Below are 15,567 nucleotides of genomic sequence, written 5' to 3' on the forward strand. Positions count from 1 at the left end.
GTGGCATGCCCCAGAGAGAGGCTAAGCAGGTGGGGCGGGGCTGTCCCCTGCCGGCAGGATGTGCAATCCATGTCAGAAACCCCAGAAGGCACATTGAGGCCTCTTAATTAATGTGGTGGCCCGTGGCAACTGGAAAGCCTTTCCACACGATTAAAGACTGCAGAAAACCCTCGTGGGAAGGTAATGTTCCTAATAATTTATAAATTTAACTTGCTACTTAATATGCTTAAAGCGTTCCACTCGTCTTCCATTTGGGAAGGAGATGGGCAGGGGATAATGGGTTTCTATTCACCAGGCACCATAGAAAAGAGGAGCTGCCAGAAGAGCTCACCACGGGGTCTGTTTTCTTGTCTAGTGTGGGCCAGGGATCTTCAAGGTCAAGACCAGCTACCAGCAGTGATGACACCATCAGATTTCCAAGGCCTTTCGGGGTGGCGACTGGTTTTCAGGGCTACTCCATTTGCTCTGCCGAGCCTACGGTTGACCTCTGAAGGGGCAGCTCCATCACTTTCGTATTCAGCAGCTTTGGGCTTTACTGGGCAGGAAGCACTCCCTGGCGTCGTCTCTACCGTTAACGTACCAATGCAGAGCTGTTTCCAGTCGGACAGGGGTCGGTATTACAATCTGGGAGTCTTCAGGTTGGAAGAGTCACCGCCTTTCCTTCAGCCACCTCGATTCAGAGAGGAAGGCTGGGGCCCCAGAGGCTGTGCCATGCGCACAACATCACACTGGTGCGGCCTCTTATTTCATTGGGGCCCTTCTTGTTGTTAGGTCTGGTTTTCCAATGATCTCCTAGGATCAGAGGAATGGAAAGGACCTCTCTCTGGAGCATGGTGACTCGAGATTAGAATATGACCAAGGGTTTCCATTTGGCCTTGCACACAAGCTTTCTTCTCCTGGGCTGGACCCTGATTATTGTCATGCAAGAGAGAAAATCTTTGCCCCAGTCATTGTACATCGTTATTGAGGAAAAACAGGAGACATGAGCCACTAAGCTTGTCTATTATCTTCTTATTTTGTAACCACCACTTAATACCTTTAGGAGTATAATTTGAATGCAGAGTGTCCAGTTGCCTTGAGGGATAATTAATTATGTCTCAGAGTCACTCTTCTGGTTACTCCTAGGGTGAAACTAAGCTTTGAAATGTGAGCTGATTGATTGGCTGCAGTCTCTTGACAGATGGTAGCTGGAAACACAGTCTTCAGCTTTTCCACTTTTCTGCCAAGGGATCACAAAACCCGAGCAACTCCCTAAACTGTGGTGACATTTAATAGATTGAGATTCTTTTATTCTAGGATTTATTGATCAGGTGGCACTGATTTGGGGAGGATTCCACTTGCTCTTGGGATGGAACCTGCAGTATCACCTCTAGCCCAAGATATCTTCACCTATTGGAGTTTTTTTCGTTATAAGAAGTAAAATTGCCTGTTTCTAGCACTTGCAATCTGTTTCTACCTGTTTTGTCTGCTTTTGCTGTTAAAAAACAAATTATGCGTATTTTTTCCTTTAACTAGAATGTGAACTCCATGAAGTAGGACTCGTACCCTTATCATTAATCACTGCAATATCTCCGTAAGTGACCACTGGAAAAATACCTCATTAAATGAGGTATCAGCAAATGCTTGCTGATGCATTGAATGAATGAACCATGTAAGTGGCTGACATGCAGGAGCTTGGCTTGGAGGTGCATAGAAGGTGTCCATATTGAAATACATTCAAATTTCCTTTCTCCCTGTTCCTTCCCTCCCTCTCTCCTCCCCCCCCTTTCTTCCTTCCTCCCTCCCTTCCTCCTGCCTCCCTCCTTTCCTTCCTTCCTCACTTCCTTCTTCCCGCCTTTGTTCCACAAACAGTTACTGGGTATTTGCTCTATGCCAGGTCCTATATTAGACAGTGGAGCTGTAAGAGATATGTCAGACATGCGCCCTACTCTCATAAAGTCTGTAGTCTAGAAGATGAGGTTGCCAAGCAGATCAAGGGCAAATGTTCTTGTGGGTAGGGTTATGGGGAAGGTTCTACGGGCAGTGCAGTGACAGTAGAGAGAGTTGACTGAGGTTGTGTCACTGAACTGACTTTGAAGAGTGAGTAGGAATCAGCTAGGGAGGGAGCCATGGCTTGGACCCAGGATGAATACACAGGTCAGATAATGAGACAGTCTGTGGTTAACATGGAGGACTGGAATGAACATAAAACAAAGAGCTGCCTAGAATTTCCCACCACTGGGCAATCTCCATCAGTGTGAAATATTGTTACAGAAGAACTCCAAAATCTACAAATTGTGTGACAAACTTCATATTGCTCCCTCAGGTAAGTGTTGCAAATGTCAATTTCATAATAAAATAAAGCTGATTTCATTTGTTTGATCCCTATTAAAGCTGGTAGAAATGATTTATTGATTTTTTAAAAGAAAGATTTTTTTTTAGGTTTAAAAAGATTTATTAGTGTCAAAGACCTCCAGCCAGAGAGGCGTAGAGGGGGCTTCCAAGAAAGGAAAAAAAAAAAAAACCATTCAGGTTTTTAAGTACAATTTCCAAAGGGGAAAAGAAAGCATTCAGTTACCTGGCAGGGGCAAAAACCATCAAAAGACCTGATTTACAACTCTCCATCCTGTCTGGCCTGCTCAGGATAAAACAAAAGACCATCCCGAGGGTGGGAGAGGTAACTTATTCTCACCAAAGCTGTGACAGCAGGAAGAGCTCCCTTGCTATTCCCATGGTCAATTTGGAGATTCTGAAGAATGGAGTATGGCCTATTTGTTCTTGCCAAAGATAACATCTTTTGGGTAAGGAAGCCAATATTTTACACCCCCAAATTCAAGGTAGTCCACCTTGACTACCCAGTAACCCATCTGACTCCTCACATCCCCAGTTAACGTCGGTTAGGTGGGACCGGCCAGTGACTGCTCTGGCTGCTTCCTGCTGAAAAGGGGCGTCTTTGGGATGTGGAGTCAGGACGGGGTTCCAGCAGGAGGTGGCTTCTCAGCAGGAGGTGGCTCTTTGGGAGGCAGGGGGAGGTGTGTGTGCAGGGCCAGTTTGCATCGGAGGGTTCATGTGCGTGGCCTCCTAGAATTTTACTTTATCAAGTCTGGAAAAAACAAACCTAACGAGTTTGTTAGGGCCTCTAGTAATGACTCTGTCCTCGGTTGTAGATCCTGTGAGAAAGATATATATATATATATATATATATATATATATATATATATATATATATTTTTTTTGACAGGCAGAGTGGACAGTGAGAGAGAGAGACAGAGAGAAAGGTCTTCCTTTTTGCTGTTGGTTCACCCTCCAATGGCCGCTGCAGCCGGCGCATCTTGCTGATCTGAAGCCAGGAGCCAGGTGCTTCTCCTGGTCTCCCATGGGGTGCAGGGCCCAAGCACTTGGGCCATCCTCCACTGCACTCCCTGGCCACGCAGAGAGCTGGCCTGGAAGAGGGGCAACCAGGACAGGATCGGTGCCCCGACCGGGACTAGAACCCGGTGTGCCGGCGCCGCAAGGTGGAGGATTAGCCTAGTGAGCCGCGGCGCCGGCCGAGAAAGATATATTTTAAAAGCTTCCTTTTTTTTTTTTTTGCAAGGAACTTGGTAATAGATGTGGAGTTCTCACAAGCCTCGAACACCATTCTAGTTACAACATGTTAACAACCCTGGGAAGAATCAATAGAATAACCAGAACACTCCTGCTCAGCTGAGCAAACAGCACAATAAGCCCACAGTCAGTGACGGGGCTGTTTTGTTTTGTTTTTAACGTTCGTGGTTTGCAACCTGTTACTTATCACCGGGGTCCAGATGCACCCAAAGTTTTATTTTTATTTTTTGATGCCATAAAAACTGAAGCTAAGACAAATAAATAAAAAACTCACTCTGAACACAGCTGGGGTAACACTGAAACAGGAAGTCAAGCAAGCACATAGGATACACTCTCTAACACCTGGTGAGATGACCCTGTCCATCAGGTGTGCTGTGTGTTCGAGTGTGGCCTGTAGGTCGAACTGGACCTGGAGATGAACGTCAGAAAGGATGTGTGCCTCCTGCTTTTCTGTTTCTGGCTTAGTTATCAGGCATCTTCCATTGATAGCCCTTGACCCAAGGCTTCCTTCTATGTCTACCACCCACCTCTTTGTGTCATTGGTCTGTGAAAGAAAAATCTCACATCATGCATGACTTACCTTGAAACTTCTTGAAGTCTCTGTAGGAGTAGACTGAGCGGCCGGGGCTGTGGCACAGAGCGTTAAAGCCCCAGCCTGCAACGCCTGTATCCCATATGGGCCCTGGTTTGAGTCCCAGCTGCTACCCTTCTGATCCAGCTCTTTGCTATGGCCTGGGAAAGCAGTTCTTGGGCCTGCACCCACATGGGAGACCCAGAAGAAGCTCCTGACTCCTGGCTTTGGATCAGCTCAGCTCTGGCCATTGTTCTCATTTGGGGAGTGAAGCAGCAGATGGAAGACCTCTCTCTCTGGCTCTCTGTAACTCTTTCAAATAAGTAAAATAAATCTTAAAAAAAAAAAAAGGGAGTGGACTGATTGAAAACATAGAAATGTCAGAATTGTGGTTTATTACAGGAATCCAGAACTTGAACATGAACATTAGAATTCTCACTGTAGACTGACAGCTATCAAGGTGGTAGACATGTGCAGAGGGCCTATATGCTTTTCCCACCTCCTACCTGTTCATTGGATTGTGCAGGTAAACATTTTAGAGGAACTTGCTTATGATAATTTCACAAATTACTACAAAATATTAAATAACATTACATTACTAATATATAACATTAGAGTATGTATATTATTATTTACATAATAACCCACAATTAGTAAGTCATTGCAAGGTGGTATGACATCTGTCACCAATCTGGGTTACAGAAGCAGAAAAACCATACCCCCACGGGGTACCTGAGAATTCTTTCTTCGTGTGCCTCTGTTGAGTTTCACCTAGGAGCTGGAGCTGGCTCCTGGTAACTGGCTATTAGAAAGCTGAGGTCGTCAGAGTCACTGACCCTAACCAGAGGAGTCCTTTCACTAAAGCAAGATTGGAGATGCTAAATGTACCAGCTTCTCCAAGTGAAGCATGTGTTATAGCTTCCCATAGGTTTTTAGAAAAATGAACATAAAGTAATCCTTATTGGGCATCAGGCTCCACACTTGGTGAAGGGAATTTTCAGTGAACATACGAAATGGTTCTGTGGCAGAGAGCCTGGAGCCCATTCTGTGAAGTCCGGCGTGTTCATTTCTTGAGCCTTGGTTTTCTTTGTCAGACAAGGAGGGGCTGAACTAAGAGATTTCCAGTGAGTCTCTAAACTGGAAGAACACACAATTTTCTTGGTTGAAATTCAGCAGCATTGAGGGCCAAAAGATGTATTCCAGATGTAATGCGCAGGATTTTTAATTTTTTAAAATTCTGTGGATTCTCTAATACGTCTTTTTTTTTTTAAAGATTTATTTATTTCATTTGAAAGAGTTACACAGAGAGGAGAAGAGGCAGAGCAAGCGAGCAAGAGGGGGAGAGAGAGAGAGAGAGAGAGAGAGAGAGAGAGAGGTCTTCCATCCATGGGTTCACTCCCCAGATGACTGCAATGGCCAGAGATGCACCGATCCGAAGCCAGGAGCCAGGAGCTTCTTTCTGGTCTCCCATGTGGGTGCAGGTGGCCAAGGTCTTGGGCCATCTTCTACTGCTTTCCCAGGCCACAGCAGAGAGTGGGATCAGAAGTGGAACACTGACCTTTGGCCAGTGCCATGGCTCACTTGGTTAATTCTCTGCCTTGTGTCGCCGGCATCCCATATGGGTGCCAGGTTCTAGTCCTGGTTGCTCCTCTTCCAGTCCAGCTCTCTGCTGTGGCCCAGGAAGGCAGTGGAGGATGACCCAAGTGCTTGGGTCCTTGCACTTGCATAGGAGACCAGGAAGAAGCACCTGGCTCCTAGCTTCAGATCGGCGCAGTTCCGGCCATGGTGGCCATTTGGGGAGTGAACCAATGGGAGGAAGACTTTTCGCTCTGTCTCTCTCTCTCACTGTCTGTTACTCTACCTGTCAAATAAATAATAAAAAAAAAGAAGTGGAACAACCGGGTCTTGAACTGGTGCCCATATGAGATGCTGGCACTGCAGGCAGCAGCTTTACCTGCTAAGCCACAACACCAGCCCTGTGCAGTGCTTTTTTTTGTTTTGTTTTGTTTTTGTTTTTGTTTTTTTGTTTGTTTTTTGTTTTGACATGCAGAGTGGACAGTGAGAGAGAGAAAGTCTTCCTTTGCCGTTGGCTCACCCTCCAACGGCTGCTGCAGCCGGCACATCGCGCTGATCCGAAGGCAGGAGCCAGGTGCTTCTCCTGGTCTCCCATGGGGTGCAGGGCCCAAGCACATGGGCCATCCTCCACTGCCCTCCTGGGCCACAGCAGAGAGCTGGCCTGGAAGAGGGGCAACTGGGACAGAATCCGGCACCCCAACCGGGACTAGAACCCGGTGTGCTGGCGGCGCAGGGGGAGGATTAGCCTATTGAGCCGTGGCGCAGGCCTCAGTGTTGTTTTAACCCACAAAGGGCTTGAAAGGTGAATCCTGTCTTTTTACTACCAAGTAGCCTTGGATTTGGGCACCTGGAGGGGGCCTGGTGAAAGGGCCCCTTGGGACCCGCTGTCAGTCGGATGTTCACTTTGATGGATTTCTCTAGTTTCTTCAGAAGTGAGGATATAGAGTGGCATCTGCCATCCTCTCCTACTGTTTTCTTACAATCCATGGAACAAATGCCAGGGTCTATGCCTCCGACAAGCAGAGCTGACTCAGGGCAGTCGTAGCCTCGTGCTTAAGGTATAGGATCTGCAAGATGGGTGTGTGGCGTACTGGTTAGGAAGCAACTTGGGACACTCAGTTTTGGAGGGGCTGGGTTCGAGTGCTGACATTGTTCCTGATTCCATCTTCTCGCTAATGTACTCTCCAGGAGGTGACAAATAATAGCTCAAGTAGTAGGGTCCCTGCCACCCATATGAGAGATCCAAGTTGAGTTCCTGGCTCCTGGCTTTGGCTAGCCTAGCCCCAGCCCCAGCTCCTGCAGGCATTTAGAGAGTGACTAGTAGATGGGAATGCATTCTCTCTCTCTCTCTCTCTCTCTCTCTCTCTCTCTCTCCCTCCCTCCCTCTCTCCCTCCCTCCCTCTCTCATTCAAATGAATGCAATGGGAAAATAAAAATTAAAAGAAGAACGTAGGCTCTGAAATGAGAATTACGGTGGTCCCATTCTAGTCCTACTGCTCATTGACTGTGTGACCTTGAACACGTTATATAATCTCTGTGCCATTAGCTGTTTCAAGTGTATAATTGGGAAACAGTTGACTTGCCTCCTTAGAGTTAAAAAATGTAAAGGTTTTGGAGAAATGTCTAATACACAGGAACAGCCCAGTCAGGAACACCTGCTCTTGTATTATGATTGTCTGATTTGGGGAGTGGACCTATGGCCTGGATCTCATGCTAACCCTCCCATGACCATCTGAAAGGAGACTGCAGAGTGGAAGGGGCTCCCACAAAGCGCAGTGTGAGCAGGGAAGATGGTGTTTACATGGGTCCTCAGAGACCGATGCTCATGCTACTCTTACAGCTCTTTAGGGAATAAAATTACTTCTCGCTTTCACTAGCCTAATTCAATGTCTGACACCCTCTCTCCGTCAGGGAGTTATTCCTTCTCTATGGCTTAATTACCTATTGTTACAGTTTCTATTTGGGGTGAAGGAAAGGACAGTGGGTCTGAGTCTGAGATAAAGTTTCTGCTGAAAAAATATTGAGCTGGACACAGCCCTCACTGTCACTGGGCTGGTACAGGCTGGACTGTGCACCGTGGAAGGGCACCGTGCATCTGCAAGGCAGGTGGCAAGTTGGCAAGGGTCTGCAATACCTGGCTTTGGACTCCCACTCCCATGACAGTGTTTATGCTTTTCTCTGTACTCACGCAAGAGATTGCACCAGGAAAAAGAGTTCTCGGATCAAAGAAAAATTCAAAACCCAGGAGGTCAGCCTATGTCCCCAGCAAGTCAGGTGATGTGGCCTGTCACTGTACAGCTCTCCGTTGCTTTGTGTCCCTGCTTCTCTGGGGAGCCTCTTTCAAAGTGGCAGGGTGTGTGTGAGTGTGTGTGCCTTTGCTTACAGTGATCTTCGAGAGGGAGGATAAATGGGAAAATTTATGGGGAAAGGAACTTATAAATCCAGGATGTAAGTATTATGAGACTGGCAAATGCCCCCTTTAATGTGTTTCCGAGAATACTCTATCCAGCCTTGTGTGGGCGGGCTCCTTGGAAATTAATAAGGGGTTTTCATCCCTAGCCTACATGATAGGGTGGCAGTGATTGAAGCCCAAGGTTGAGAGATGAACCAGTTGGCACATCCAGGTCTAGTGTACCAGGTTTGGAGGGATATTGACCAAAATAAGGGGCATAGCTACAGATCACGCCTGGGAAGATTTATACCCCCCTGGTGCTATACAGGAGCAGGCTCACAGGGCCCTCCCTCCAAGCCCTGCCCTGGTAGGTGTCAGTGCAAGGTGTTCAGCCCCACTGAGCGCTGCGTCCTCGCCAGTACTGACACCTGGCAGGTAAGAATGGCCGCCAAGGTGCTGGGCTCGGAGCACCTCCAGGCTCAGAAGGGAGTTCTCTGCCTCCAGGACAAGGGTCGCAATCCCTCCCACTCAGGACTGTGTGTTTTGAGGGAAACTGTGGCCCAGTCACGTTCCAGTGGTGCAGTTTCTCCCCACCCTGATGGAGGTAAATTTCTCTTGCATTTGGCTGGTTTTCCTGCTGAACCAGCTGCTCAGATGAGAACATTTAAGCTTGTGCTGAGGACAGCCCTGATGAGCTGTGTTGCATCATGCTAGGCGCTTTACATAGTTACCTAACCTAATTCTTGCAGCCGCCTCGGGGCGTGAAGTGGTATCTTCTCCATTACACAGGTGAGGAATCTGAGGTTTAGAATGTATGGGACTTGTTGAGAATTGGCAGAGCCAGAGTTAGAATCCACTTGGGATTGATTTTGCAGTGTGAAGACAGCAAGAAACCAGATGCTATCCTGAACTGCTAACAAATGATCTGAAGCCAGCTGAACCTGTAGTAGATTTGACCCCTATGTCTGCAGCCTCTCTCTGTCTCTCTCATCCCTCCCACCCCTCCCTCTCTCAGTCACACACACACATATACACACACATGCATAATCACGATTTCTTTCTTCTTGAAGTTGTTGGCTAAGCCAGCAGCATCTAGATCACTTGTAATGACCCCCAGTCATTTGAGCTCCGTTTTTCTCTGCCCGTGAACACTGGTCATAGCACACTGTCCCTGTACTGTCGAATGATGCTTGCTGCAAGTGCTTCCTATACCACATTGAGTGAATTAATGAATGGCAACAAGACACGCGGCGGTGGCCCTTTAAAAACGGCCTCCCATCTTCACACTTCGTCCGCTGTCCCCTCTCCCCAGGGTGGCATGATCGCTCTGCTGCTGTCCATCTTGTGCCTGGTGATGATCCTGTACACGCGCCGGCGCTGGTGCAAACGCCGCCGGGTGCCTCAGCCGCAGAAGAGCGCCAGTGCTGAAGCAGCCAACGAGATCCACTACATTCCGTCGGTGCTGATCGGCGGGCACGGGCGGGAGAGCCTACGCAACGCCCGCGTGCAGGGCCACAACTCCAGTGGCACCCTGAGCATCCGGGAGACGCCCATCCTGGACGGCTACGAGTACGACATCACTGACCTGCGGCACCACCTGCAGCGGGAGTGCATGAACGGCGGCGAGGACTTCGCCAGCCAGGTCACCCGCACCCTGGACTCCCTGCAGGGCTGCAACGAGAAGGCAGGCATGGACCTCACACCAGGTGGGGAAGGCAAGCGCAGTGGGCCGTTGACCACTTTGCTTCGGGGAACTGGGAGGAGGGAGTGGGTGGGAACAGCTGGTGACTTCATCTAGTTGTCCAGCATAGCGGGATGTGCCAGGACCCTTCCCTAGGTGGGCAAAGGGAGATGAAGGGAGCCTTTTCTAATTTACTGAATAAGACTTGTGTACATTGGATCCCTTCCTACTTCGTCCTTGCATTGGACACAGGGGTACTTTCCTATCCGACAGAGGACTGGGTTAGAGACTTTCTAGTGCCTCTTGAGCAATCATCTGGGAAACAAGATTGCAGGCAAAATGACCATGTGTTGACTTTTTTTATAGATCGTCTCGTGCTTAGGTGGTTGGATTCTCCACTGAAGTAGAGGGAGAGGTGGTGGTCGCTGTTCTAACTCCTGAGACTTGGGTCCGGGGGTTTGTTTCCATTATGCTATTTTGCCTATGCTTCTGTTGTCTCTGTCAGGGCTGTACCCCTTTAAAGACAAGGAGGGGATCTGGAGGCCCTGTGTGTAGGAGAGATCTGGCCCTCATCCAGCCGAGCAAGACCAGGGTCAAGACAATGCAGACAGGAAAGGACCATTTTTCTTTTCTAGTGGCCCATCTATCTCCCTTCTGAACCTCTCTGAATAAGCAAATCTCCGTAGATAAACCCTTGACAGGAATCCTTGAAGAAACTGCCCTTTTTTTTGTTTAGGAAGACATGTTTGATACTGATGGTGCTTTAAAATACACAGCATTTTCATCTGGCTTGAGAGAGTGGAATTGACGGTTCCCATGCAGCTTGCAGCCTAGATGAGGGCTTACGGTCATTTCCTCCTAAGATTTGAAGTCTGGGAGCTCCTTAAGAATGGAGAGAGCATGTCTTCAACATCTCTCCTATTTCACACAGCACTTAGCCAAGTTCTAAGCCCAACAAGTAGACGTATGGTATCCAGGGGTTACAAACTCCGGTGCCTTTCGGGGGCAGACAGCTCGCATAAAGGTGAAGTAGCTGGAGGTCAGACAAGAGGGAATCTTGATGGAAGAGAGAGAACACGTTTTGCCTGAATGCACACAAATGCGAATCCTGTACTGACCAAAGAAAGAATTCTGCAGTCCGTGTAGCCAAAGGGTGGCGAGCGGAGACCTTAGCAAGACAGAATTCATTGAACTGGATTGTCGGTGGTAATCAGCTTATTTCACTCCTTCGCCTATAACTTCGGGGTTACAGGAGGAACCTTAGAAATCAGAGGGGTATTCAAGTTTCTGCAAGTCTTCCCCCTTTCCAGGATTCTCACTTCAGTTCGGTGAAGTCCATCGACTGGGTTCACGCAGCTCTCCCTGCCCTCACGTGCTTTGACCTGTTCCCTTAAAGTGTTTGTGTCAACTTTTCCTTGTGCAGGCAGTGACAACGCCAAGCTGTCTCTCATGAACAAGTATAAAGACAACATCATTGCCACCAGCCCCGTGGACTCCAATCACCAGCAGGCCACCCTGCTCTCCCACACCTCCAGTAGCCAGAGAAAGCGGATCAACAACAAAGCACGAGGTATCCGTGTCTGCTGATGGAGCGTGAGGGCGTCACTCTTTAATACTGGTAGAGGCATAGCCATTGGTACCTTCTACCCAATGGGGCAGAGTGTCCCTGGAACCCAGTTAAGTGCTACTTATCAAAAGTTGCAAACATAAAAACCTTTGACCAAGTAATTTCACCTGCAAGAGTCTATCCTTGGGCAATATTTGGACAAGTGTGCAAAGATGTGTGTAAAAGGCTGTTCATCACAACACTGTTTAAATGAGTGAAAATTTGGAAATGGCTTAAATGTCCATGGACAGGGAGTTTGTTCGCTACAAGCCACATCTGTATCCTGTCCAGCGGATCACCCTGCATCCATTTTAAGTCATCAGCTAGATCTAGGTTTGTTAATGTGGGAAGTTGTCCAGCTATCTATGAAATGGGAAGAAAGTGAGATTATAAAAGAGAAGGTCAGCATAACGCCCTTTTAAGGGAGGTTTAAAGAAACTCTTATTTCTGTATCAGAAAAGATGAGAGATGTATTCATCAAATGGTAAGATTTTTCTCTCTAATTTAGAGGATTTAGAGGCCATTAGGGATGTTTCCTTTACATCTTTTTTTTGTGTTTTCTTTATTCTCTTTGTGCATTAAATTATATTAATTCTGAAATCAGAAAGAAAAAAAAACAGTGATGTCTAATGCCCCGTGCCTCCATGACATAGTTCCCGTCTCATAGCACCCAGAATCTTCACCTGCAAGAGGGGAGATTTCCCTTCCTCCCTCTCCACCCTCATTCCCGGGGGCCCTCACTGGCAGGCAGGTTCCAGAAACAGAGCTCTGGCTCAGGGCTGTTGGGGCTGGTGGGGGTGGGCCTCCAGTGATTGCCACCAGAAAGGTCCATTTGCCCAACACATCCGTGGAGAAGGAGGCCCCGGTCCCCACGGCTGCTTCTCCCAGACTGTTCTTGCAGCCGCTCGCTTCTTCCCGATTGTCCTGTTGAACTTGACCAGTGATCTGGTGCCGTAAGGACAGAATGGAAGATGTCCTATTGACTGTGCTGTTCCTCCTTGCAGCGGGCTCTGCCTTCCTGAACCCTGAAGGGGACTCCAGCACAGAGGCCGAGAACGACCCTCAGTTGACGTTTTACACGGATCCCTCTCGGAGTCGGAGGCGCAGTCGAGGTAGGGAGGACGGTGTGGGGCGAACGTCCGTGGGGCTCGGGGGCCGGCAGGCAGAGGAAGGCAGAGGGCTGCAGAGGGGCGGGGTTGGGCTGGGGCTGCACAGGGGAGCGCCTACCCCTCTCGGCAGGGTTACTGGGCTGCAGCTGGCGTCTCCGGAGCCTGCAGTGGAGAACCTCAGAGGATCATCTCTCCCAGATAATGGCACTCTCAAACAAGTGTCCGGTTGTTTGAAAGGCTATTTCTTGGTCAGAAGACTCTCGATTTCTTCTGGAAGCCTCAGGAGTCCTATTTTGCTGCTTAGAGGAAGGGAATAAAGTTGATAAATTGTGTGATAGGTGAAAAAGGATTAGGAATGTGCCCATGCACGATGGTCATGTGGCCTTGGGCTGAGGGCTGGGCGAGGGTGCAGGGGGGCTGAGGAGGGCTCTGTGGCTGGAGAACTGGGTGGAATTGTCTGTGACCGTCCAGTCCCTGCCAGTACACTCCCAGGGCCCTGAGCTTCCAAGTCGCCTCCTTTCTCCCGACCACATTTAGGTAGCTAAGCCTGTTGTCCCCCGGGGAGCCTCTGCCCATGGTGCTCCATCCTGAAGGTGGGTGGCTTTGGGTGTGGCTCTTGTAGCTGGAGCTGCCCCCATCTCTGCACCTTGCTGGCATCGCCATCATCACTGGGGGTGGTTGGGGCTCGAGCACCGATCGTCTTCATTAGTCACTTGCTGTGCGGTACTGGATAAGAGGAAGCACTTCTCTGAGTCTTAGTTCTCTCACGTATTAAATGGGCTCACAGTACCTCAGGCACAGGGCGACTGTCAGGATTAAATTATATGAAAATGCGATTTTCTTTTTGTGACTGCTAAAGCACTATGAGATCTGTGTCGCTGATCAGGACTCTCCCTAGCACAGCCTCCAGTGTCTCCAATGCCCCATTGTACAGGGTCTCACACAGAGCCCCCTGGAAATACAGTGGAAGATGTTGGGGTGGCATTACTTGCCGCTGCCCTCGGTGCCGCTTCCTCCGACCAGTGGTCAGCCCGTGCACCCCAGAAGATGCTCATTCTGCCTCTCTCCTCCTCCTCTTAGATTCCCTTTCTGCTGAGGGTTCTTCCTGGACAGTGAGAAGCTTTTTTGATTGTAAATTGCAGTAGCATCATTGTTATTGTCAAAGGTGTTTCCCATCATTCTCTCAAGATGCATGGGGCTCTGGGCAGCCTCAACCCTGAAGCCCCAGTCTCCCCGAAGTAAGGACATGGGTTCGGGTCTTCCCTCCCTCAGCCTTGATTCTCGTTACATATCCATACAGAGTGACGACTCCATGTAGGCCCCTCCTACCTAGGCCACGTCAGAGGAGAGCGCTGTTTGAGAAAAACCTTGTGTGAGAACATCTGTGGTTATGAATTAGAATGAGCGCCTCTACAGGATGAAACTGTTCCCTTTAAACACCGCACTCTCCCAGTGCATCCGCTATTTGTTGCCATTATTCTGACCGTGAGCTTCTTAAAGGTGCAGCATGCCTAGTTATTTTTCCAAGACGCCTAAGGAAGGATTTTGCTTATAATAGATGCTTGCGTTTGTTGAACTGAACGGGCTTCATCAATAAGGCCGACAAAAACCTTTCATAACCTACCTACTAAGGGTCAGGCTTTGTGATAGGTGGTAAAAATAAAAAACACGACACGGTGATAAGGCTTCATTTAACAGCATAAATAACATAAAAGGAGCACTCGGCAGAGAGAATAACTAATTCTACCTGGCAGCAATAGGAGGCAAAAAAAAAAGGAAAAATGATTAGAGCTGGGTTATATACAATGTATGGGATTTCTTGAAAGAAGAGAAATCTAGGGTAAGAGCACTTCAGGAGAGGAAAATAGCACATAAAAAGCCTAGAAGGCACAAAAGCACACAGTATTTTCCAGGAAGTAGAAGTAGTTTCGGATGGCGCTGTCATCCAGAATGTAAATCTGTAAGCAAACAGCGGCTGCAGGAGAGGCTCGCCTTGTAGGGCCACGCCCGTTCCCTGGTACTGAGGTTGCACTTGGCGGCTCCTAGAGAACCACTGTGAGTTCTGAAGCCAGGTAGAGTTGCCAAAGTATGTGTTGATGATGCAGGTTGGCCAGAGAGACAGAAATTTCAGTAGCAGGTTACTGCAGCCTGGAACCGGGGCCGGGTCTGTAAGCAGCCACGCACGGAGTGTGCAGTGCTGTAATGGCAGGTGCACCGAAGACTGGAACATCCAGGAGTGAGAATCTGTTCTGGGAGCCTCCAGGGAAGTGTTTACAGAGAGGTGGCTTCAAGGGTAGGTGTGTGCCAGGTGGACAAGGTGACAGAATGGTCTTCTGTGGAGGAGGGGATAGTATGTGCAAAGTCACTGAAACATAGGCGACAATGATCTTGCCAAGGAGAGGAGATTGGTTACTGGAGTGAAGTGTAAGGGTGCACGTTGGTCAGTTGCTTGAGATACAGGCTGGAAGATTGGAGAAACCGTGACTACATGGTCTTGACTGCAAAGGAGTTGGCTTCATGCTCCCACTGTTGTCGCTGGAAGCTTTTTAGAGAACATTGCTCTGTCCACTCTGCTCGGTGACGGATACTCTGGGGACCGTGAGGAGCACTGGTGAGAACGGGGTGAGGCTGAAGCAGGTCACGGCTGCTGTGGTTCAGGCATGAGATGAGAGGGGAAGGCAGGGGTCAAGAGAATGCACTTGAGAGGGTCTTTGGGTGTAACATGAAAAACAGACAGATAATTGTATTGGTAGTGGGAGGGTATAGCTTGTAAACAAGAGGGAAGAGTTGGATGTGATGGAGCTTTTGGACTTGCGAAGCTAAGCAGACGGCAGAGCCATTTTCCGGGCAGTGGTAATCAGAGGAGGCGTGAGGACTGAGAGAAGGTAGCAAGCACAGTTTGGGATGTGGTACACGTGAGTGCCTGAGGGACTCTCTGGCGGTGGCTGTGCTGCTGTGGCCTGGCTGGGCTGCAGCTCTGTAAGTGTGGGAAATACGGGCTCCATGATGAGAGGACACTGACATGAGTAGACCATCTCTAGGTAGCAA

The 15,567-nt window shown here is 48.8% G+C and overlaps 1 protein-coding gene across 2 annotated transcripts in view; it reads left to right on the forward strand.

The window, feature by feature from the left end:
- Positions 1-15,567, forward strand: part of ASTN1 (astrotactin 1) — a 339,338-nt gene that overhangs the window by 141,162 nt on the left and 182,609 nt on the right. For both annotated transcript variants that reach the window (XM_062192978.1, XM_062192977.1), the window contains exons 3-5: positions 9,436-9,829; positions 11,228-11,374; positions 12,415-12,522. In XM_062192978.1, coding sequence (XP_062048962.1) covers positions 9,436-9,829; positions 11,228-11,374; positions 12,415-12,522 — 649 coding nt within the window. The remainder of the gene's footprint in view (positions 1-9,435; positions 9,830-11,227; positions 11,375-12,414; positions 12,523-15,567) is intronic.

The sequence above is a fragment of the Lepus europaeus genome, chromosome 5 (assembly GCF_033115175.1).
Source record: "Lepus europaeus isolate LE1 chromosome 5, mLepTim1.pri, whole genome shotgun sequence".
NCBI lineage: Eukaryota > Metazoa > Chordata > Mammalia > Lagomorpha > Leporidae > Lepus > Lepus europaeus.